This window comes from Poecilia mexicana, unplaced genomic scaffold, assembly GCF_051168715.1.
Source record: "Poecilia mexicana isolate PSO_F unplaced genomic scaffold, ASM5116871v1 scaffold_18, whole genome shotgun sequence".
NCBI classification, from domain to species: Eukaryota; Metazoa; Chordata; class Actinopteri; order Cyprinodontiformes; family Poeciliidae; genus Poecilia; species Poecilia mexicana.
The window spans coordinates 19467925-19493571 of record NW_028263387.1 but is presented as its reverse complement, the minus strand read 5'-3'; the positions used below and the strand labels follow the sequence as shown (position 1 = coordinate 19493571).

At 39.1% G+C, this 25647-nt stretch overlaps 1 protein-coding gene across 2 annotated transcripts in view; it reads right to left on the bottom strand.

Moving 5' to 3' along the window:
- Positions 1-25647, bottom strand: part of LOC148154140 (uncharacterized) — a 66224-nt gene that overhangs the window by 37138 nt on the left and 3439 nt on the right. For both annotated transcript variants that reach the window (XM_088015497.1, XM_088015498.1), the window contains exons 2-19: positions 25280-25450; positions 24911-25129; positions 24725-24824; positions 22662-22903; positions 21039-21350; positions 19486-19797; positions 15443-15754; positions 14653-14964; positions 13195-13506; positions 11269-11580; positions 9720-10031; positions 8286-8597; positions 7493-7804; positions 6035-6346; positions 4130-4441; positions 3097-3408; positions 1403-1714; positions 590-901 (exon numbers count right to left, since the gene is read on the bottom strand). In XM_088015497.1, the coding sequence (XP_087871623.1) occupies positions 590-901; positions 1403-1714; positions 3097-3408; positions 4130-4441; positions 6035-6346; positions 7493-7804; positions 8286-8597; positions 9720-10031; positions 11269-11580; positions 13195-13506; positions 14653-14964; positions 15443-15754; positions 19486-19797; positions 21039-21350; positions 22662-22903; positions 24725-24824; positions 24911-25129; positions 25280-25450 (5100 nt within the window). The remainder of the gene's footprint in view (positions 1-589; positions 902-1402; positions 1715-3096; positions 3409-4129; positions 4442-6034; positions 6347-7492; positions 7805-8285; positions 8598-9719; positions 10032-11268; positions 11581-13194; positions 13507-14652; positions 14965-15442; positions 15755-19485; positions 19798-21038; positions 21351-22661; positions 22904-24724; positions 24825-24910; positions 25130-25279; positions 25451-25647) is intronic.

Here is a 25647-nt window from a genome sequence, read left to right as displayed (position 1 = left end):
ACAAGCTGAACATCTGTAGAATGACGAGAAGTTTGTGGATTCTTTTAATTAGTGTGTGTTTTAAAGCATAAATGGTTTTTAACCATGTCACTTCACTTTGCAAAGTATACATACACTGTTGTCTCTGAACTTAGTTGAAAACTCTCCATAAGAAGAAATAACCTGTGGCCCAATGACATAAGTTAACATTTATCCCTTATTAATTCTTGTCTTTTTCCTGCCAATTAAGCAGATTATTTTTTATTCCACAGCAATTTATTGAGTCTTGCATATTTCGACTTCCCTACAGGCTGACTTGTTGCTCCAGAAAAACAGAAATCCACAGTTTCAGGAATGCCAGTATACTAAGTGTTGCATTTCAAAGTAGCACAATGCTAACACACGTTAACATAGTGGTTAATGAAATACTGTAACAATCCATAAAATTAATAATTATCTGAACAAAATATTATGTGTCCCAAAAACGTGATTTACATTTTGGGACCTGTGTTTTAGATAACTTCAAACAACTCTGACTGGTGCACAAATATGTTAAGTGATAAATGTTTTCTATAAAGACATTTTTTTGAGAAATAAATGTCACCTTCACCTGTACAGATGACACCAGCATCTTGCCAGTGTGCACAGTAATTGAACCCAAATCTTTGATGCTGACACTTTGTAAGTGAAGTTTCATTTCCCAAACACGACACGTCATCAAGCCAGATTTGTCCAGTTCCTCCACCGAAGAAAGCATAATTGGTAGCAACCAGTGCCGTCCCACAGCCCAACTCTCTACAGACCACTTCGGCATCTGATAAATCCCATCCATTATCACAGACTGTTCCCCAGACACCGTTGTGGTAGACTTCAACTCTTCCAGAACATTGTGTTGATCCAGCACCAGCTAAACGGATCTGGTCTTGAAGCAGAAGAAGAAACATAAAACAATATTTAGCTTGGATATAAATTTCCTAAAACACAATAAATTCACTCACCACTAACAAGTGAAAATGAGTCAAAAGAGTGCACTATTCAGTTTGCTGAGAAAACACCACAAAAGGTTTTAAACAAAAAATTTGTGTTTAAAGCTTAATTGTTGAACCAAATTGTTACATATGTACAAAAGATAAAATATATTCTGCTGTCATTCTTATTGTTTTTGGTGTATGTTGGAATTTAGTCTGATTCATCTGCTGTGTTTTCTACTGTGTTCCCCCCTATTATTCACAAGTTAGATTTTTTCATCTCTATCCTTGATCACAACTAAAGAAAAAGTACTGAATAATTGTATTTGACAAAACAATATGATCTGGAATCCAGAAAGTGATTTTCTATTTGGGGACTTTTTATTTTACTGATTCACACAACATTTAAGCCTTGAAACATTATCTGTATTTAATTAAATATTTATTAGTTTTACCTGAACAGACAACACCAGCATCTTTCCCATGTGTGCAGTTATGGATCCCAAATCCTTGATGCTGACAGTCTGTTAGTGAATCTTCATTTCCCAGACACGACACGTCATCAAGCCAGATTTGTCCTGTTCCTTCACCAAACGTGGCATTACTGGTAGCAGTCAGTGCCGGTCCACAGCCCAACTCTTTACAGACCAACTCAGCATCTGTTAAGTCCCACCCATCATCACAGACCGTTCCCCAGACACTGTTGTGATAGACTTCTACTCTCCCAGAACATCGTGTTGATCCAGCACCAGCTAACCGGGTCTGGTCTAGAAGCAGAAGACGAAACATTCGCCAATATTTAGTTTGAATCTCCTAAACACAAATTTAGTCAACCTCATTTAAATAGAAAAAACATCTAAATGTTTATAAAAACTGTATTTTAGCAAGTGCAAGTTTTGTCGAAAGATTATACTGATCAGTGAAATTAAAAAAAAACACGTAAAAATCTGAAAAAGCAAAATGTCTTTAGAGCTTCATTATTGAACCAAATTGTTACATATGTACAAAATGTATACTGTTGTATATTCAACATCAATGAAAACAGCTGCTTTGTCGTTATTAGTATTTTTGACTATGTTGTTGTAAATTAGTCTGATTCATCTGCTGTTTTTTCTCTACAGTTATTCTCAAGTTTTATATTTTCATTTCCAACAGTTGAGCATAATTTAGCCTTGTTTTATATTTCTGCGTGGGGTGGCTTAAGACTTAAAAGCAATTTAGTGATTCTGTCTTATTACATTCACAAATAATTCACTTTTTAATGCTGAAATTTGGGATTTAAATATACATGCATATTTTAATACATGTGACTCATTACATTTCTGTGGTGTCTTAGGTTTTCTAAAGCTCTACCTGTCAAAAACATTTCAAAAACCTCAACAAATCAAGATGTACTTTAGTCTAGAGAAATATGCATGTTTTTGACGAATGGAGTTACGTGGATCAAAGAAGTGTTAACAGGCATTCTTTTGGGAGAACAAAGGTATCAATGTATTTTTCAGCACTCTGTTGGTTTTTAAAAAGGTAGGATTAGCCATCTTATTGTATGATATCAAACTTAAAGCAACCTATCCAAAAAACAAAAATAAAAAGGAAAGCCAAAGGTTTTCTAAAAGGAAAGTGAGGACAGATTGGAAAAAGATACAACTGTCATATTTATTTTTATTTCATTTTCTTAAATTTCTGAAATTTTTTCATTTTTTTCTCAAAATGGTTGGCTGAAAAAAATGGGTCCCTGTCAATTACAAAATTAATTATATTTTGTTTTCTAAAATAGTTTTTAGCAGAAAATATTAAATGTTACTCCTCAAAAACCAAAAAGCACAGATTTGCTCTGAACACCCCCTGGATGAAATGGTTCATCCCTGCTTAGCGTTTCATGGTGACGGTGTTCAGCTGCAGTCAGCGGAAGACAAGAGTGACTGTGGCAGTTAATGTGCTGCCAATAAAAAAATGATAAAATCAGGCTTTCAAAAAATATATACAGAGAAAATGGTAAGAGTCTCAATTTGTAACCCAATTTTTCTTTAATTTCATTTATTGTTTTGTCATGGGGCCCAAGATTCCTGGCGCCGCCCTTGACTGGATAACCCAACATTTAAGCCTTTAAACTATAAATATCTTTCATTAAAATATTTGTTAGTTTCACCTGTACAGATGACACCAGCATCTTTCCCATGTGTGCAGTTATGGTTCCCAAATCCTTGATGCCGACACTTTGTGAGTGAATCTTCATTGCCCAAACACGACACGTCATCAAGCCAGATTTGTCCTGTTCCTTCACCAAAGGTGGCATTACTGGTAGCAGACAGTGATGTTCCACAGCCCAACTGTCTACAGACCACATGAGCATCTGTTAAGTCCCATCCATCATCACAGACCGTTCCCCAGACATTGTTGTGGTAGACTTCAACTCTTCCAGAACATTGTGTTGATCCATCACCAGCTAACCGGATCTGGTCTTGAAGCAGAAGAAGAAACATAGAACAATATTTAGCTTGGATTTGAATTTCCTAAATTACAATAAAATTCAGTCAATCTTTCAAAATATGTTTTCATTTGTAAAAAAAAAAAAAAAACATTTTCTATAAAATGCTTTTTTTTTACATATAAAACTACAATGTTAATGAAAATGATGTTTTTAGCAAGATAAAATGACTTAAATGGATACATTGATCAGTTATCTGAAAAGTTATAAACAATGCAAAATATGTCTCTGCTTTAATACTCCTGATCAGCTGATTGTAATTCAGCAAACACTTGTCAATTGAAATCCCATGTGCTAAAGTAAGGTAACACCTAAAACATGCAGGGCAGTGTTGCTTGAGGACCAGGGTTAGGAAACACTGATCTAAACAAATTTAGCTCAGAGAGCACTTTCTCTGCTGTTTCATTAAACAATGGATTCCTCCATAAAATTTCTTCATCTGCACCGATTATATTGCATCAATGTGTATTTCATTTACAACCTCAGAATTGTACAATATAACCCAAGTTAACATTAGTTAATGGAATTTTCTAACAGCTAAAGCAAACGTGTAAGTAATTGTGTTTGAAGAAAATTTAATGTGATCCTCAATCCAGATAGTGATGTTCTATTGGGGACTTTTATTTTATGGGTTCACACAACCATTGAGCCTTTCAACAATCAACATATTTAATTAAAGATTTGTCAGTTTCACCTGAGCAGATGACACCAGCATCCTCCCAGTGTCCACATCTATGGATCCCAAATCCTTGATGCCGACAGTGTGCAAGTGAAGCTTCATTTCCCAAACACGACACGCCATCAAGCCAGATTTGTCCAGTTCCTTGACCAAAACCAGCATAACTGGTAGCAGTCAGTGCTGGTCCACAGCCCAACTCTCTACAGACCACCTCAGCATCTGCCATGCTCCATCCATAATGACAGACCGTTCCCCAGGTTTCGTTGTGGTAGACTTCAACTGTTCCAGAACATCGTGTTGCTCCAGCCCCAGTTAACCTGACATAGTCTTGAAGCAGAAGAAGAAACATAGAACAATATTTAGCTTGTATTTGAATTTCCTACATCACAATTAGACTCAGTCACCACTTGCAAGATAAAATGACTTAAATGGATACACTGTTCAGTTATCTGAAAAAAAATAAGAAACAGTTATAAACAATGCAAAATATGTTTGGAGCTCCATTATTTAACCAAATTGTTACATATATACAAAGGGTAAGATGTACACGTTTGTCTATCCCACGTTAATGAAAGTAGCTGCTCTGTCATCATTAATATTTTTGGATATGCTGGAATTTAGTCTGATTCATCTGCTGTGTTTTCTCTCCTGTTATTCATAAGTTTAATTTTTTAATCTCCAACCTTTGAGCATAATATAGCCGTGTTGGGTATTTCTACATTAGCTAAAATCCTTTGCTGTGGGCTGGCTAAAAACTTATTAGCAACTTGGTAATTCTGTCTTAGCACATTCCTAAATTATTATTCTTTCATGCTATAATTCAGAATTTAATATGCACCTTCAAATACTTGTGACTTGTTTGTTACAAAACATTTCAAAATCCTCAACATATCAAGATGTACTTCAGTCTAGAGAAATATGCACGTTTTTGACGAATGGAGTTACATGGATCAAAGAAGTGTGAAAAGGCATTCTTTTGGTAGAACAAAGGTAATCCTCAAAGTATTTTTCAGTACTCTGTTGGTTTTCAATTGTAAACAGGTAGAATTAGCCATCTAATTGTGTATTATCAAACTTACAGCAAGCCATTAAAATGGTTGCAATATTGGGGCTGCACAGTGGTGCAGTTGGTAGCAGTGTTGCCTTGCAGGAAGAAGGTCCTGGGTTCAATTCCCAGCCTGGGGTCTTTCTGCATGGAGTTTGCATGTTCTCCCTGTCCATGTGTGGGTACTTTCTGGGCACTCAGGTTTCCTCCCACAGTCCAAAGACAGACTGTCAGGTTAATTATTCTCCCTATTTGTGAGTGTGTGTGTGTGTGCATGGTTGTTTGTCCTGTTGACAGACTGGTGACCTGTCCAGGATGTACCCCACCTCGCCCAGAACATTAGCTGGAAATAGGCACCAGCACCTCCCAATCCCACTAGGGACAAGGTGTACAGGTTGCAATATTGTCTTGTGTGAATATTTTTATGCAGTTTGGACAAATTCCAAAGCTTTTTTAAAAGTTGAATATCACTCACTTAAGTCCAAAATTACATGTTAGATATTGATATCTTCCTAAAACTCCAAATGTGCCAAACTCCTGAATGAAAAAAAGACAAATGCAGAATAATCTAAATAGCTGTTTCATTAAACATTGGATTCCCTTATTATTTCAGGTTTTCTTGATTATATTTTTCAATATGCATTTAATTCATGCCCTAACCTCACAATTGCAGAATACCAACACAATTTAACATTGGTTAAATACATTTTGTAACAACTACAACAATCTACTAAATAATTGTGTTTGAACAAAACCTAATGTGATCCTGAATCCAGAAAGTGATTTACTATTTGGGGACTTATATTTTACTGGTTCACACAACATTTAAGCCTTTAAACAATCAACATATTTCATCAGATATTTGTCAATTTCACCTGAGCAGATGACACCAGCATCTTTCCCATGTCCACAGTTATGGATCCCAAATCCTTGATGCTGACATTCTGCAAGTGAAGTTTCATTTCCCAAACACGACACGTCATCAAGCCAGATTTGTCCTGTTCCTTCACCAAAGGTGGCACTACTGGTAGCAGACAGTGCTGGTCCACAGCCCAACTGTCTACAGGCCACATGAGCATCTGTTAAGCTCCATCCATCATCACAGACTGTTCCCCAGATACTGTTGTGGTAGACTTCAACTCTTCCAGTACATCGTGTTGCTCCAGCACCAGCTAACCGGATACGCTCTTGAAGAAGAACAAACATAAAACAATATTAACTCGGATTTGTTCACTTTTCCATCTTCTAAAACATAAAAATCATAAAAATGTTTTAGACACGTAGCACCGACAGACACAGCTATCTATTTGCGCTATGGCAGAAATATCTGACAAGGTAGCACATATAGTCAGAACCCCAGCCCTGCCTAATTAAAAAATATCAAGCCTGTAAACCTCTGCAGTTTTTAACAGCCAGTTTATGCTCCTAAGATATTTGTTAGAATATTCACCAAATCCTTGATTTGGAGCCAATATTGTTTTTGTGGTTTGGTTTGGTTTATTTCTGTTTATCTGTTCCTCTTAGTTTATCAGGTATGCTCGAGTTCAGTTTTGTTGATCATTCTTCATTATAGTTTCCTTATTTTACAGATTTTTATTAGACTCTGACACCGGTCATACAAGGACCTGAGAGCCCGTATCAAAGGGCCCAGTACCCCATACTCCCAGAAAACACCCCAGAAGACCCCTGAGGGAAACGGTCCAACGCCTTCTCCAAGCTGTCATGTCCTTGTATAACCAGTGTCAGAGTCTAATAAAAATGTAGGACTCGTCTGTCTTGGTGACCCTACCAGGGCCATGAAGCCTGAGACAGCATAGCTTCTAGGATCATTGGGACACTCAAATCTCTCCACCACAATAAGGCAGCCCAAGGAGAGGGCTGCCACCATAATGCCAAGAACATCAAGTTGGCACCCTTCTTAACATTTATCCCTTATTAATTCTTGACTTTTTCCTGCCAATCAAGCAGATTTGTTTTATTCCACAGCAATTTATTGAGTCTTGTATATTTCGACTTCCCTGCAGGCTGGCTTGTTGCTCCAGAAAAACAGAAATCCACAGTTTCCTGCTAGAATGACCAGGAATGCAAGTAAGAGTTGCATTTCAAAGAAGCAGAAAGCTAACACAAGTTAACATAGTGGTTAAAGAAATAGTGTAACAACCCATAAAATTAATAATTATCTGAACAAAATATTATGTATCCCAAAAACGTGATTTACATTTTGGGACCTGTGTTTTAGATAACTTCAAACAACTCTCACTGGTGCACAAAGATGTTATGTGATAAATATTTTCTATGAAGACATTTTTTTGAGAAATAAATGTCAGCCTCACCTGTACAGATGACACCAGCATCTTGCCAGTGTCCACAGTAATTGAACCCAAATCTTTGATGCTGACACTTTGTAAGTGAAGTTTCATTTCCCAAACACGACACGTCATTAAGCCAGATTTGTCCAGTTCCTTCACCGAAGAAAGCATAATTGGTAGCAACCAGCGCCGTCCCACAGCCCAACTGTCGACAGACCACTTCGGCATCTGATAAATCCCATCCACTATCGCAGACCGTTCCCCAGACACCGTCGTGGTAGATTTCAACTCTTCCAGAACATTGTGTTGATCCAGCACCAGCTAACCGGATCTGGTCTTGAAGCAAAAGAAGAAACATAAAACAATATTTAACTTGGATATACATTTCCTAAAACACAAATTCACTCACCACTAACAAGTGAAAATGAGTCAAAAGAGTGCACTATTCAGTTATCTGAGAAAACACCACAAAAGGTTTTAAACAAAAACTCTGTTTAGAGCTTAATTGTTGAACCAAATTGTTACATATGTACAAAAGATAAAATCTATTCTGCTGTCATTCCTAGTAATTTGGTGTATGTTGGAATTTAGTCTGATTGATCTGCTGTGTTCCCCCCTTTTGTTAACAAGTTAGATTTTTTCATCTCTATTCTTGATCACAACTAAAGCAAACTACTAAATAATTGTATTTGACAAAACAATATGATCTGGAATCCAGAAAGTGATTTTCTATTTGGGGACTTTTATTTTACTGATTCACACAACATTTAATCCTTGATATAATATCTTTATTTAATTAAATATTTGTTAGTTTCACCTGAACAGACAACACCAGCATCTTTCCCATGTGTGCAGTTATGGTTCCCAAATCCTTGATGCTGACAGTCTGTTAGTGAATCTTCATTTCCGAGACACGACACGTCATCAAGCCAGATTTGTCCTGTTCCTTCACCAAAGGTGGCACTACTGGTAGCAGACAGTGCTGGTCCACAGTCCAACTCTTTACAGACCAACTCAGCATCTGTTAAGTCCCATCCATCATCACAGACTGTTCCCCAGACACTGTTGTGGTAGACTTCAACTCTTCCAGAACATTGTGTTGCTCCATCACCAGCTAACCGGATCTGGTCTAGAAGCAGAAGAAGAAACATTGAACAATATTTAGTTTGAATCTCCTAAACACAAATTCATTCAACCTCATTTAAATAGAAAAAAAAAAACAAACTTAAAGGAACCCATCCAAAAAAAAAAAAAAAAAAAAAGGAAAGCCAAAGGTTTTCTAAACGGAAAGTGAGGACAGATTGGAAAAAGAAACAACTGTCAATTTTATTTTTATTTCATTTTCTTTCTTAAATTTGTGAACATTTTTCATTTTTTCTCAATATGGTTGTGGTTGCAATTTAGTCTTAGTCAAAATTAGAACATTTTGTGGGGATGACTGGGCTTACTATTCATATCTTTCTAAAACTCAAATTTGAAAAACTCCTACATTAAAAAAAAATATTTAAAATCTAAACAAATTTATTTTAGGGACCCTTTATGTGTTGTTTTATTTAACCTTCAATTCCTTCATAGATTTATTTTATCTTGACATTTATTCTGAATATATAATTGAATTTAGAACCTCAGATTTGCAAAATACTGACACAAGTTAACAGTTAACCACTAAGTAAATGTATTTGAACAAAACAATGTGATCTGGAATCCAGAAGAGATTTATTATTTAGGGTCTTTTTCTTTACTGGACCCAGGGGCGCCATATAAGGGGGAAAAGTTCGGAAAATTCCAAGATTTCCCACAATTTTTTTCCCATAGAAATTGAAAAAAATGGGGCCCCTTCAATTACAAATTTAATTAAATTTTGATTTCTAAAATTGATTTTACCAGAAAATATTAAATGTTACCCCTCAAAAACCAAAAAGCACACATTAGCTCTGAACACCCCCTGGATGAAATGGTTCATCCCTGCCTATAGCTACATGGTGACGGTGTTGAGCAGCAGAGAGTGGAAGATAAGAGCGACTGTGGCAGTTAGTGTGCTGCAAATAAAATAATGATAAAATCAGGTTTTCAAAAAAAGAATAGAGAGAGAAAATGGTAAGAGTCTCAATTTGTAACCCAGTTTGTCTTTAATTTAATTTAATTTTTTGTCATGGGGCCCAAGATTCCTAGCGCCGCCCTTGACTGGATAACCCAACATTTAAGCCTTTAAACAATAAATATGTTTCACTTAAATATTTGTTAGTTTCACCTGTACAGATGACACCAGCATCTTTCCCATGTGTGCAGTTATGGTTCCCAAATCCTTGATGCTGACACTTTGTGAGTGAATCTTCATTGCCCAAACACGACACGTCATCAAGCCAGATTTGTCCTGTTCCTTCACCAAAGGTGGCATTACTGGTAGCAGACAGTGATGTTCCACAGCCCAACTGTCTACAGACCACATGAGCATCTGTTAAGTCCCATCCATCATCACAGACCGTTCCCCAGACATTGTTGTGGTAGATTTCAACTCTTCCAGAACATTGTGTTGATCCATCACCAGCTAACCGGACCTGGTCTAGAAGCAGAAGAAATAACATAGAACAATATTTAGCTTGGATTTGAATTTCCTAAGTTACAATAAAATTCAGTCAAACCTCCAAAAAATTATTTTCTATTTGTAAAAAAAAAGACATTTTCTAAAAAATGTTATTTTACATATAAAACTGCATTTTATAAGAAAATGTTTTTTTTTTTGTTTTGTTTTTTTTCAGCAGGATAAAATGACTTAAATGGATACATTGCTCAATTATCTGAAAATTTATAAACTACGCAAAATATGTCTGGAGCTCCATTATTGAACCAACTTGTTGCATATGTACAAAAGGTAAGATGTACATGTTTGTCTATCCCACATTAATGAAAGTAGCTGCTCTGTCATTAATAGTATTGAGGGGAATGCTGACATTTAATCTGATTCATCTGCTGTGTTTTCTCTCCTGTTATTCATAAGTTTGATATTTTCATCTCCAACCTTTGAGCATAAATTAGCCTTGTTGGGCATTTCTAGAATAGCTAAAATCCTCTGTTGTGGGCTAGCTAAAAACTTATCAGCAACACGGTGATTCTGTCATTAAATTCCTAAATCAGTAAATTTTCAAGCTGTAGTTTAGGATTTAAATGTGCATCTTTAAAGACTTGTAACTCATAACATTTCTGTGGGCTCTTAGGTTTTCCAAAGACTTACCTCTCTGAAACATTTCAAAATTATGAACATAAGATGTGTTTCTTTCTAGAGAAATAGCCATGTTTTTGACTGATGGAGTTACATGGACCAAAGATATGTTTCTGCTTTAATACTCCTGATCAGCTGATTGCAATTCAGCAAACACTTGTCAATTGAAATCCCCTGTGCTAAAGTAAGAAAACACCTAAAACATGCAGGGCAGTGTTGCTTGAGGACCAGGGTTAGGAAACACTGATCTATGCTAATTTAGCTCAGAGAGCACTTTCTCTGCTGTTTCATTAAACAATGGATTCCTCCATAATATTTCTTTATCTTCACCTATTATATTTCATCAATGGGTATTTCATTTACAACATCAGAATTGTACAATATAACCCAAGTTAACATAGGGTAAAGAAATGTTGCAGCAACTAATGCAAACCTCTAAGTAATTGTGTTAGAACAAAACTTCACATGATCCTAAATGCAGACTGTGATTTTCTACTTCTGGACTTTTATGTTACTGGTTCACACAACCTGTAAGCCTTTGAACAATCAGCATATTTAATTAGAGATTTGTCAGTTTCACCTGAGCAGATGACACCAGCATCCTCCCAGTGTCCACAGCTATGGATCCCAAATCCTTGATGCCGACAGTGTGTAAGTGAAGCTTCATTTCCCAAACACGACACATAATCAAGCCAGATTTGTCCAGTTCCTTGACCAAAACCAGCATAACTGGTAGCAGTCAGTGCTGGTCCACAGCCCAACTCTCTACAGACCACCTCAGCATCTGCCATGCTCCATCCATTATGACAGACCGTTCCCCAGGTTTCGTTGTGGTAGACTTCAACTGTTCCAGAACATCGTGTTGCTCCAGCCCCAGTTAACCTGACATAGTCTTGAAGCAGAAGAAGAAACATAGAACAATATTTAGCTTGGATTTGAATTTCCTACATCACAATTAAATTCAGTCACCACTAGCAAGATACATTTACTTAAATGGATACACTGTTCAGTTATCTGAACAAAATAAGCAAAAAGTTAGAAGCAATGCAAAATATGTCTGGAGCTCCATTATTGAACCAACTTGTTGCATATGTACAAAAGGTAAGATGTACATGTTTGTCTATCCCACATTAATGAAAGTAGCTGCTCTGTCATTAATAGTATTGAGGGGAATGCTGACATTTAATCTGATTCATCTGCTGTGTTTTCTCTCCTGTTATTCATAAGTTTGATATTTTCATCTCCAACCTTTGAGCATAATTTAGCCGTGTTGGACATTTCTACATTAGCTAAAATCCTCTGTTGTGGGCTGGCTAAAAACTTATCAGCAACGTGGGGATTCTGTCTCAGTACATTCCTAAATCATTATTCTTTCATGTTTATAATTTAGAATTTAATATGCGCTTTCAAATACTTGTGACTCGTTATAAAAGATTTTAAAACCCTCTACATATCAAGATGTACTTCAGTCTACAGAAATATGCATGTTTTTGATGAATGGAGTTACATGGATCAAAGAAGTGTGAAAAGGCATTCTTTCGGTAGAACAAAGGTAATCCTCAATGTATTTTTCAGCACTCTGTTGGTTTTCAATTGTAAACAGGTAGAATTAGCCATCTAATTTTGTAATATCAAACTTACAGCAACCCATTAAAATGATTGCAATATTGGGGCTGCACAGTGGTGCAGTTGGTAGCAGTGTTGCCCTGTAGCAAGAAGGTCCTGAGTTCAATTCCCAGCCTGGGGTCTTTCTGCATGGAGTTTGCATGTTCTCCCTGTGCATGTGTGGGTACTTTCCAGGTATTCTGGTTTCCTCCCACAGTCCAAAGACAGACTGTCAGGTTAATTATTCTCCCTATTTGTGAGTGTGTGTGTGTGCATGGTTGTTTGTCCTGTTGACAGACTGGCAACCTGTCCAGGATGTACCCCACCTCGCCCAGAACGTTAGCTGGAAATAGGCACCAGCACCTCCCAACCCCACTAGGGACAAGGTGTACAGGTTGCAATATTGTCTTGTGTGAATATTTTTATGCAGTTTGGACAAATTCCAAAGCATTTTTTAAAGTTGAATATCACTCACTTAAGTCCAAAATTACATGTTAGATATTGATATCTTCCTAAAACTCCAAATGTGCCAAACTCCTGAATGAAAAAAAGACAAATGCAGAATAATCTAAATAAATTTAGCTTAGAAACCCATTTATCAGCTGTTTCATTAAACATTGGATTCCCTTATTAATTCAGGTTTTCTTGATTATATTCTTTCATTATGCATTAATTCATCCCCTAACCTCACAATTGCAGAATACCAACACAATTTAACATTGGTTAAATACATTTTGTAACAACTACAACAATCTACTAAATAATTGTGTTTGAACAAAACCTAATGTGATCCTGAATCCAGAAAGCAATTTACTATTTGGGGACTTATATTTTACTGGTTCACACAACATTTAAGCCTTTAAACAATCAACATATTTCATCAGATATTTGTCAATTTCACCTGAGCAGATGACACCAGCATCTTTCCCATGTCCACAGTTATGGATCCCAAATCCTTGATGCTGACATTCTGCAAGTGAAGTTTCATTTCCCAAACACGACACGTCATCAAGCCAGATTTGTCCTGTTCCTTCACCAAAGGTGGCATTACTGGTAGCAGACAGCGCTGGTCCACAGCCCAACTGTCTACAGGCCACATGAGCGTCTGTTAAGCTCCATCCATCATCACAGACTGTTCCCCAGATACTGTTGTGGTAGACTTCAACTCTTCCAGTACATCGTGTTGCTCCAGCACCAGCTAACCGGATACGCTCTTGAAGAAGAACAAACATAAAACAATATTAACTCGGATTTGTTCACTTTTCCATCTTCTAAAACATAAAAATCATAAAAATGTTTTAGACACGTAGCACCGACAGACACAGCTATCTATTTGCGCTATGGCAGAAATATCTGACAAGGTAGCACATATATTCAGAACACCAGCCCTGCCTAATTAAAAAATATCAAGCCTGTAAACCTGTGCAGTTTTTAACAGCCAGTTTATGCTCCTAAGATATTTGTTAGAATATTCACCAAATCCTTGATTTGGAGCCAATATTGTTTTTGTGGTTTGGTTTGGTTTATTTCTGTTTATCTGTTCCTCTTAGTTTATCAGGTATGCTCGAGTTCAGTTTTGTTGATCATTCTTCATTATAGTTTCCTTATTTTACAGATTTTTATTAGACTCTGACACCGGTCATACAAGGACCTGAGAGCCCGTATCAAAGGGCCCAGTACCCCATACTCCCAGAAAACCCCCCAGAAGACCCCTGAGGGAAACGGTCCAACGCCTTCTCCAAGCTGTCATGTCCTTGTATAACCAGTGTCAGAGTCTAATAAAAATGTAGGACTCGTCTGTCTTGGTGACCCTACCAGGGCCATGAAGCCTGAGACAGCATAGCTTCTAGGATCATTGAGACACTCAAACCTCTCCACCACAATAAGGCAGCCCAAGAAGAGGGCTGCCACCATAATGCCAAGAACATCAAGTTGGCACCCTTCTTAACATTTATCCCTTATTAATTCTTGACTTTTTCCTGCCAATCAAGCAGATTTTTTTTATTCCACAGCAATTTATTGAGTCTTGCATATTTCGACTTCCCTGCAGGCTGGCTTGTTGCTCCAGAAAAACAGAAATCCACAGTTTCCTGCTAGAATGACCAGGAATGCAAGTAAGAGTTGCATTTCAAAGTAGCAGAAAACTAACACAAGTTAACATAGTGGTTAAAGAAATAGTGTAACAACCCATAAAATTAATAATTATCTGAACTAAATGTTATGTATCCCAAAAACGTGATTTACATTTTGGGACCTGTGTCTTAGATAACTTCAAACAACTCTCACTGGTGCACAAAGATGTTAAGTGATAAATATTTTCTATAAAGACATTTTTTTGAGAAATAAATGTCAGCCTCACCTGTACAGATGACACCAGCATCTTGCCAGTGTCCACAGTAATTGAACCCAAATCTTTGATGCTGACACTTTGTAAGTGAAGTTTCATTTCCCAAACACGACACGTCATTAAGCCAGATTTGTCCAGTTCCTTCACCGAAGAAAGCATAATTGGTAGCAACCAGCGCCGTTCCACAGCCCAACTGTCGACAGACCACTTCGGCATCTGATAAATCCCATCCACTATCGCAGACCGTTCCCCAGACACCGTCGTGGTAGATTTCAACTCTCCCAGAACATTGTGTTGATCCAGCACCAGCTAACCGGATCTGGTCTTGAAGCAGAAGAAGAAACATAAAACAATATTTAACTTGGATATACATTTCCTAAAACACAAATTCACTCACCACTAACAAGTGAAAATGAGTCAAAAGAGTGCACTATTCAGTTATCTGAGAAAACACCACAAAAGGTTTTAAACAAAAACTCTGTTTAGAGCTTAATTGTTGAACCAAATTGTTACATATGTACAAAAGATAAAATCTATTCTGCTGTCATTCCTAGTAATTTGGTGTATGTTGGAATTTAGTCTGATTGATCTGCTGTGTTCCCCCCTTTTGTTAACAAGTTAGATTTTTTCATCTCTAACATTGATCACAACTAAAGCAAACTACTAAATAATTGTATTTGACAAAACAATATGATCTGGAATCCAGAAAGTGATTTTCTATTTGGGGACTTTTATTTTACTGATTCACACAACATTTAATCCTTGATATATCTTTATTTAATTAAATATTTGTTAGTTTCACCTGAACAGACAACACCAGCATCTTTCCCATGTGTGCAGTTATGGTTCCCAAATCCTTGATGCTGACAGTCTGTTAGTGAATCTTCATTTCCGAGACACGACACGTCATCAAGCCAGATTTGTCCTGTTCCTTCACCAAAGGTGGCACTACTGGTAGCAGACAGTGCTGGTCCACAGTCCAACTCTTTACAGACCAACTCAGCATCTGTTAAGTCCCATCCATCATCACAGATCGTTCCCCAGACACTGTTGTGGTAGACTTCAACTCTTCCAGAACATTGTGTTGCTCCATCACCAGCTAACCGGATCTGGTCTAGAAGCAGAAGAAGAAACATTGAACAATATTTAGTTTGAATCTCCTAAACACAAATTCATTCAACCTCATTTAAATAGAAAAAAAAAAACAAACTTAAAGGAACCCATCCAAAAAAAAAAAAAAAAAAAAAAGGAAAGCCAAAGGTTTTCTAAACGGAAAGTGAGGACAGATTGGAAAAAGAAACAACTGTCAATTTTATTTTTATTTCACTTTCTTTCTTAAATTTGTGAACATTTTTCATTTTTTCTCAATATGGTTGTGGTTGCAATTTAGTCTTAGTCAAAATTAGAACATTTTGTGGGGATGACTGGGCTTACTATTCATATCTTTCTAAAACTCAAATTTGAAAAACTCCTACATTAAAAAAAAATATTTAAAATCTAAACAAATTTATTTTAGGGACCCTTTATGTGTTGTTTTATTTAACCTTCAATTCCTTCATAGATTTATTTTATCTTGACATTTATTCTGAATATATAATTGAATTTAGAACCTCAGATTTGCAAAATACTGACACAAGTTAACAGTTAACCACTAAGTAAATGTATTTGAACAAAACAATGTGATCTGGAATCCAGAAGAGATTTATTATTTAGGGTCTTTTTCTTTACTGGACCCAGGGGCGCCATATAAGGGGGAAAAGTTCGGAAAATTCCAAGATTTCCCACAATTTTTTTCCCATAGAAATTGAAAAAAATGGGGCCCCTTCAATTACAAATTGAATTATATTTTGATTTCTAAAATTGATTTTACCAGAAAATATTAAATGTTACCCCTCAAAAACCAAAAAGCACACATTAGCTCTGAACACCCCCTGGATGAAATGGTTCATCCCTGCCTATAGCTACATGGTGACGGTGTTGAGCAGCAGAGAGTGGAAGACAAGAGCGACTGTGGCAGTTAGTGTGCTGCAAATAAAATAATGATAAAATCAGGTTTTCAAAAAAAGAATAGAGAGAGAAAATGGTAAGAGTCTCAATTTGTAACCCAGTTTGTGTCAAGATCCGTATTTTTGTGTGTTTATATTTGAGTTTTCTGTGTTCAGTCCTGTTTCCCTGTGAGTCTCTGTCCTGTCCTCCCCGTTGATTGCTCCCCAGGTGTGTCTCATTCCCTTGATTACCCCGTGTGTATTTAAACCCTCCTGTTGTCTGTGTTCCTCGTCGGGTCCTTGTCGTTTGTCGTAGTTTGTCACTCGCCAGTTGAACTGTAAAGTCCTGGTTTGTGCTTGCTCCCGTCGAGTCTGATGAATCAGTTGCTACCGGTACTTAGCTGTGTGCTAGTCTCTGCCGTGCTGCCTGTATGGACTGTGGAGCTTATTTTTCACCATTAAATTCATCATCATCACCATAACCTGGGTCTCAGCGTTCTCTCCTCACCACTTCAACCCCCACCTCATGACAGAAGGACCCGACCACCAAACCGGTGAGGATTGCCAATTATGGACCCGATGGTTAATAGAGATGTCGCCGCCCTGCAAGAGACGTTAAAGGAGTTTGGGGAGGTTATGGCCAAGCCGAACTCTGCCAGTCGTCGGCTCGGTTTGGTAACCCGGTTGGTGTTGGAGCTGGAGTACTGGGTCCCGCGACTGCCGCATCTGGGGCTGGAGAAGCTCCTGTTGGAGGCAGAGTGGGAGCGCCAGACTACTCTGGCCTTCATGGCGGGCGACCCTCTGCCTCCCAAGCCCGTCTGCCCGTCTCCAGCCGCCACCTCCGTCTGCCCGTCTCCAGCCGCCACCTCCGTCTGCCCGTCTCCAGCCGCCACCTCCGTCTGCCCGTCTCCAGCCGCCACCTCCGTCTGCCCGTCTCCAGCCGCCACCTCCGTCTGCCCGTCTCCAGCCGCCAGCTCCGTCTGCCCGTCTCCAGCCGCCAGCTCCGTCTGCCCGTCTCCAGTCGCCACAGTCCCCGTGGTGCTGGGGTTTCAGGCAGCCAGGCTGGCGCCTGGGCGACAAGCGGCAAGGTTGGTGGCATGGCCTGCTCCAGAGCCCCCCGAGCTTCCCGAGCTCCCCGAGTCTGCTGCCGGAGCGCAGCCGCCCGAGCTCCCCGAGTCTGCTGCCGGAGCGCAGCCGCCCGAGCTCCCCGAGTCTGCTGCCGGAGCGCAGCCGCCCGAGCTCCCCGAGTCTGCTGCCGGAGCGCAGCCGCCCGAGCTCCCCGAGCCTGCTGCTGGAGCGCAGCCGCCCGAGCTCCCCGAGTCTGCTGCTGGAGCGCAGCCGCCCGAGCTCCCCGAGTCTGCTGCTGGAGCGCAGCCGCCCGAGCTCCCCGAGTCTGCTGCTGGAGCGCAGCCGCCCGAGCTCCCCGAGTCTGCTGCTGGAGCGCAGCCGCCCAAGCTCCCCGAGCCTGCTGCCGGAGCGCAGCCTTCCCCCGAGCCAGAGCTCCCCGAGCCTGCTGCCGGAGCGCAGCCTTCCCCCGAGCCAGAGCTCCCCGAGTCTGCTCCGCCCGAGTTTCCTGAGTCTGCTCCGCCCGAGTTTCCTGAGTCTGCTCCGCCCGAGTTTCCTGAGTCTGCTCCGCCCGAGTTTCCTGAGTCTGCTCCGCCCGAGTTTCCTGAGTCTGCTCCGCCCGAGTTTCCTGAGTCTGCTCCGCCCGAGTTTCCTGAGTCTGCTCCCCCCGAGACCCCAGCCGGCCTTCCTGCCGGCCCGGCGGATCCACCTCTACGTCTCGGCTTTCTGCGCCGGAGACGCCGCCCGCCGGATCCGCCTCCACGTCTCGGCTTTCTGCGCCGGAGACGCCGCCCGCCGGATCCGCCTCCACGTCTCGGCTTTCTGCGCCGGAGACGCCGCCCGCCGGATCCGCCTCCACGTCTCGGCTTTCTGCGCCGGAGACGCCGCCCGCCGGATCCGCCTCCACGTCTCGGCTTTCTGCGCCGGAGACGCCGCCCGTCGGACCCGCCTCCACGTCTCTGCCTCCGACGTCGCCGCCCTCCGGATCTCCCGCGGGAGCACCGCCTCCTGTGCCGTGGTCGGCCCCCGGACTGTTTTTCCGTGTTTTAGTTTCCTGTTTTGGTTTTGGACTGTTTCTGGACTCTGGCCCCTTCCGTCGCCCCTCCGCCCACCCCGTTGGGTTGTTTTTTGTTGGACTGTTTTTCTATGGACTCTTGCCCTCCTTCCGTCGCCCCTCCGCCCACCCTGTTGGGTTGTTTTGTGTTTTTGGACTTTTCTGTTTTTGTGGGCGTCTGGTATCCGCCCTTGAGGGGGGGGTACTGTCAAGATCCGTATTTTTGTGTGTTTATATTTGAGTTTTCTGTGTTCAGTCCTGTTTCCCTGTGAGTCTCTGTCCTGTCCTCCCCGTTGATTGCTCCCCAGGTGTGTCTCATTCCCTTGATTACCCCGTGTGTATTTAAACCCTCCTGTTGTCTGTGTTCCTCGTCGGGTCCTTGTCGTTTGTCGTAGTTTGTCACTCGCCAGTTGAACTGTAAAGTCCTGGTTTGTGCTTGCTCCCGTCGAGTCTGATGAATCAGTTGCTACCGGTACTTAGCTGTGTGCTAGTCTCTGCCGTGCTGCCTGTATGGACTGTGGAGCTTATTTTTCACCATTAAATTCATCATCATCACCATAACCTGGGTCTCAGCGTTCTCTCCTCACCACTTCAACCCCCACCTCATGACAGTTTGTCTTTAATTTAATTTAATTTTTTGTCATAGGGCCCAAGATTCCTAGCGCCGCCCTTGACTGGATAACCCAACATTTAAGCCTTTAAACAATAAATATGTTTCACTTAAATATTTGTTAGTTTCACCTGTACAGATGACACCAGCATCTTTCCCATGTGTGCAGTTATGGTTCCCAAATCCTTGATTCTGACACTTTGTGAGTGAATCTTCATTGCCCAAACACGACACGTCATCAAGCCAGATTTGTCCTGTTCCTTCACCAAAGGTGGCATTACTGGTAGCAGACAGTGATGTTCCACAGCCCAACTGTCTACAGACCACATGAGCGTCTGTTAAGTCCCATCCATCATCACAGACCGTTCCCCAGACATTGTTGTGGTAGATTTCAACTCTTCCAGAACATTGTGTTGATCCATCACCAACTAACCGGACCTGGTCTAGAAGCAGAAGAAATAACATAGAACAATATTTAGCTTGGATTTGAATTTCCTAAGTTACAATAAAATTCAGTCAAACCTCCAAAAAATTATTTTCTATTTGTAAAAAAAAAAGACATTTTCTAAAAAATGTTATTTTACATATAAAACTACATTTTATAAGAAAATGTTTGTTTTTTTTTGTTTTGTTTTTTTTTCAGCAGGATAAAATGACTTAAATGGATACATTGCTCAATTATCTGAAAATTTATAAACTACGCAAAATATGTCTGGAGCTCCATTATTGAACCAACTTGTTGCATATGTACAAAAGGTAAGATGTACATGTTTGTCTATCCCACATTAATGAAAGTAGCTGCTCTGTCATTAATAGTATTGAGGGGAATGCTGACATTTAATCTGATTCATCTGCTGTGTTTTCTCTCCTGTTATTCATAAGTTTGATATTTTCATCTCCAACCTTTGAGCATAAATTAGCCTTGTTGGGCATTTCTAGAATAGCTAAAATCCTCTGTTGTGGGCTGGCTAAAAACTTATCAGCAACACGGTGATTCTGTCATTAAATTCCTAAATCAGTAATTTTTCAAGCTGTAGTTTAGGATTTAAATGTGCATCTTTAAAGTCTTGTAACTCATAACATTTCTGTGGGCTCTTAGGTTTTCCAAAGACTTACCTCTCTGAAACATTTCAAAATTATGAACATAAGATGTGTTTCTTTCTAGAGAAATAGCCATGTTTTTGACTGATGGAGTTACATGGACCAAAGATATGGTTCTGCTTTAATACTCCTGATCAGCTGATTGCAATTCAGCAAACACTTGTCAATTGAAATCCCATGTGCTAAAGTAAGAAAACACCTAAAACATGCAGGACAGTGTTGCTTGAGGACTAGGGTTAGGAAACACTGATCTATGCTAATTTAGCTCAGAGAGCACTTTCTCTGCTGTTTCATTAAACAATGGATTCCTCCATAATATTTCTTTATCTTCACCTATTATATTTCATCAATGGGTATTTCATTTACAACATCAGAATTGTACAATATAACCCAAGTTAACATAGGGTAAAGAAATGTTGCAGCAACTAATGCAAACCTCTAAGTAATTTTGTTGTTACAAAACTTCACATGATCCTAAATGCAGACTGTGATTTTCTATTTCTGGACTTTTATTTTACTGGTTCACACAACCTTTAAGCCTTTGAACAATCAGCATATTTAATTAGAGATTTGTCAGTTTCACCTGAGCAGATGACACCAGCATCCTCCCAGTGTCCACAGCTATGGATCCCAAATCCTTGATGCCGACAGTGTGTAAGTGAAGCTTCATTTCCCAAACACGACACATAATCAAGCCAGATTTGTCCAGTTCCTTGACCAAAACCAGCATAACTGGTAGCAGTCAGTGCTGGTCCACAGCCCAACTCTCTACAGACCACCTCAGCATCCGCCATGCTCCATCCATTATGACAGACCGTTCCCCAGGTTTTGTTGTGGTAGACTTCAACTCTTCCAGAACATCGTGTTGCTCCAGCACCAGCTAACCTGACATAGTCTTGAAGCAGAAGAAGAAACATAGAACAATATTTAGCTTGGATTTGTTCACGTTTGTATCTTCTAAAACTTAAAAATCTAGTCGCCTTCAGCAAGTGAAGGTAAGTCATTAGAAGAGACTGCCTGAGAGGAAACCAGTTAATCGGTCAGCTAAAATGCTTAAACTGTGTATTTAATAATACTTCATATATATCAGTTGTGTTTATTTATTGTATTTAATCAGTTAAATTAAGTAAATAATAGTTCTATCAATAAAAAACAGTTCTCAGTAGTATAACGAGTCCTTCTGCTCACTGCATAGAGCTGTTCAACGGAATCCAGTCGCTAGACATCAACACTCAGCAAATGTAACTTCGCTTCCTCTGATCAAACAAGTAGTCTTGGAGTTGTTTTCTTTCCACTGTTTTACGTTATTATTTTTAACACAATCCTTTGGTAAGCTAATTCACAGCAAATAGACTTTCGTCTACATGCAATATGTTGCTGAACACTAGGGGGCGCCCGTGGACCACCAGTGGTCTGAGGACCACAGTTTGAGTAACACTGATCTATTTTATGCAGTAAATATATAATGTATGTCATCTTTATACACCGCTTGTAGTGATATGTCACAGTTAGGCTTCCGTAGTCGGGTGCAGACTGATGAACATGCACTGTACATCCAGTACTTGAATAGTTGCACTAAGTAATAAATATGAGTTATACAAGCTGCACAACACGTCCACTTTGAGTCCTTTATAAAATATAGCCATCTATGACATGGTGTCAGAAGTGGCTGAGATATTTTTTAAAATTATTTTAGTAAAAACATAAACGAGAAATGCTTAGCCTGGTGGTCGGGCTCAAATATTAAAGCGAAAGGGATAAATAAAGGGAACAGGGATAAATAAAGGGAACATGTAAAGAACATAACATAAATCCAATTAAATCAAACTTCTGTTGGTGTATAGAAGATGGATGGATGGATGGATGGATGGATGGATGGATGGATGGATGGATGGATGGATGGATGGATGGATGGATGGATGGATGGATGGATGGATGGATGGATGGATGGATGGATGTTCTTAAATCTTTGATGTGAAATGTAGTCCCCCATCCCCCCAAAAAAACACTACCAAGAAGAAATAGTTAGCTTTTCCTGATATGTTATTATAATGGCCAACTGCTGTCAAGGCAACCAGCTGACTGAGAGCAAATGTATGCTTAGAGCCAACTGCTTGGTGACCTGCACAAAATGACTTCCTCAGTTACACTTTTCATAAAATTGATCATTTATTCCTGCAGAAAAAGTAAAAATAAGATATATCACCTTGTCTGTAACAGATGAATGGCAAACTCAGGCTGCAGCTTTCATCCGACCATCTTCCAGAGTCACTAAATGATCCAGCAACACACTGATCACCAGAGGGACCATTGGGCTCACCATCCGCCCAGTATCGAAACAGAGAGGTGCTGCCATCAGACCACAGCTTTTCCCGATACAGTCCAATCCAAACAGTCTTGCCATCTGTTAGGTTTTTGATTATGTCATTTTCGGTCTGATTTCGTACACTGGGAATGAAAAAAAATGCAACAATTCAATTATAATAAACCATATGTAGACATTTATTGTTTGTATCTGTTTTGGATCTTTTATAACATCACTGAAATTAGTAAGAGGCATGTCTCAGAACTTCAACAACAATCAACAAGTCAAGTAAAATGTAATGTTGCAAACAATGTTAGCCTTGCTCACAGCATACCGCTCTAGATAAACTTAAGAGGCCACTGCACTGAACCCCATTGAAAACCTTCTTGGTATCCCAAATATTGTTTTCTGAACTCTTCATAAGTTAAAATGCTAGTATTGCTGTTTCTAAATGAATATAAACTTCTTTCTTTCCATTGTTTGAGGTCTGAAAGCCTTGCATCTTTTTTCTTATTTTTACCATTTCTCATTTTCTGAAACTTCTGAGAAAGACATGTCAGTAGTTCATAGAACAATGTTCATTTTACTAAATATATACCCATAAAAATACAATCAGAGAAACTGATAGTTTTAAGTGGTCTCTTAATATTTCCAAAGCTGTATTGCAGTATCAACACAGTTTAATTGAAATCAGTTGTTACAAGGTGCCATATTCTTTAGTGATCCTTTATTTGTTCTTTGTTCTGACATATACTCTATTTATGCATTTATTTTTTTCTCTCATAATTCTACCCAAAATATCTGTGACCCAAGGTTAGTCAATAAATATAAAAAAAATGTTTAATGGCAAAAATGTATATACTAACCCATGTAAATGATTTCATTACTTTTACTATGACATTTGGTTTTGTCTTTATTCTGAATATAACCATTTTAATGTATACCTATTTTTTTGTTTTTGTTTAGATTTTTTGTGTATTTTATTTTTGTTGCTGTTATTTTTCCTTATAACCTTTTCTGGTTATTTGTTTTGTGGATCAATACATTTTTGTTTGTAATGTTTGTTTAATATGTGCTAATTGATGAATAAAATAGATTTTAAAACAAGTTACCATATTCACATTTTACAAGAAATTATAGAAAATTAACATTTGTGTAGTAAGGATTTTTCTATTAATTTGTTAAAATATTGGAGAAATACAGACTGACCAAGACTAAAGAAGTACATCAAGGAATAAACAAAAGTGACTGTTTTACATCAATTGTTTGACAAGTGCTGCTTTTATTAAGAAATGATAAATGTCAGACCATGCAGTTTTTGATTTTAGCCCTTCTTCAAAGTGATCAGACAGGAAATAGAAGAAAAGGGGAGAAAGAGGAAATGCAGGAACCAGAGGTTATGAGGTCGGGATTCAAATCCTGGGTAGCTGCTTCAAGGATAATAATCTTTGTTTAAGGGGAGGCTACATCTGTACTACACCAAGCACCACCATGTAAATGAAACTGACATAAAACATAAAATTCTCACAGGGAGTGAAAATGTAACACTGGAAAAGCAGAAATGGAAATTACATTGTGGATAACAGAGTTCACTTTCCCAACATACTGGGGCTGTTATAACTGAATGTTAAACAATGATGGATCAGTACGAGGAAAAACATAGAATGACTGATAGATAGTAAAGGGGAGCAAAGCATGACAAAAGATAAGAGGAACTAGAAATACAGGAATACAACTTGCATAACTCAGCAATAGAAGCAACAGGAAGTAAATGGAAGATAGTTGTGCACAAGGTTTAATGTCAAAACAAATCAGGACAAAGTCTACAAAAAGAAAACATATCTATGAAAAGATCAAAGACAATACATCAGCCAAAGCAAAAGCCCAGAGTATAATGTCAGAAAAACTAATGAACCATTGTTAGGTATTAATACAGTGTTTGATGTAGCATATAATCTTATTACCTGGCCAGATCAACATAATTCTCCCGGCAGAATTTCTGAGCTTCAGTCCAGTTTAATGAAATATTACTGACAACATAGGATGGTGATCCACCTACTGCACCTGTAAATATGTTAAGAAATGTAGAATAAGAAAACTAAAAGAAAATCATCTTTATTTTATCTTCATTTATATTATGCAAAACTTACCATTATAGCAAACAAACTGCAGTGTATCCAAGCACCGAGTGTCATCCCATTGGCCTCCAGAACCATTAAACTGAACACAATGCTGCTGTCCAAGATAATCGTCGGGTTGGCCAGGTTGCCAGTTCCTGAATAAATTTTCTCCAGCATAGAAGCTGCTGTCATTTAGGGACCATGTCCAGCTGTTTATTGTGTCGTCATAGAGACCGATCCATGCCTTGCCTAAATGAAAAAACATGTCTGATATTAAAAAGCTGCAGATAAGCATGTTAATAGTCACATATAAGACTTTCACTAATAAAAAGGACTGTGGGGTTTGAACTGCACATGTTTATACTTGTGTTGTCTACCCTGTGCAAATTAAAAACTCACCTGTATAACCAGAGGTGGTACTTAGAAAGGCATCAACATCAGCTGTGCTTTCAATGGTGGCCAGATCAGTGTAGTCCCGTCTGCAGACACTCTGAGCTTCTGTCCATGTTAGCAACGTGTTCACAAAGTAGTACTGATGGCTTTGGGCGCTAGCAACACTGAGCAGGGCGCCTGAAATAAAACCCATTAAACTTTAACAGCATTGAATTACAGCAGCGTTTCCCAAACTTTTTCTCCTGCCAAAGACATCGTAAAAGTTCTGAATACAGCTGCAAATGTTCCCCAACTCAAGGAAACAAGTCCATTACCATCATTGACTTTAACCATTTAGTCATGTTTAGTGTTAAATAAAATGTTTTTCATAATAC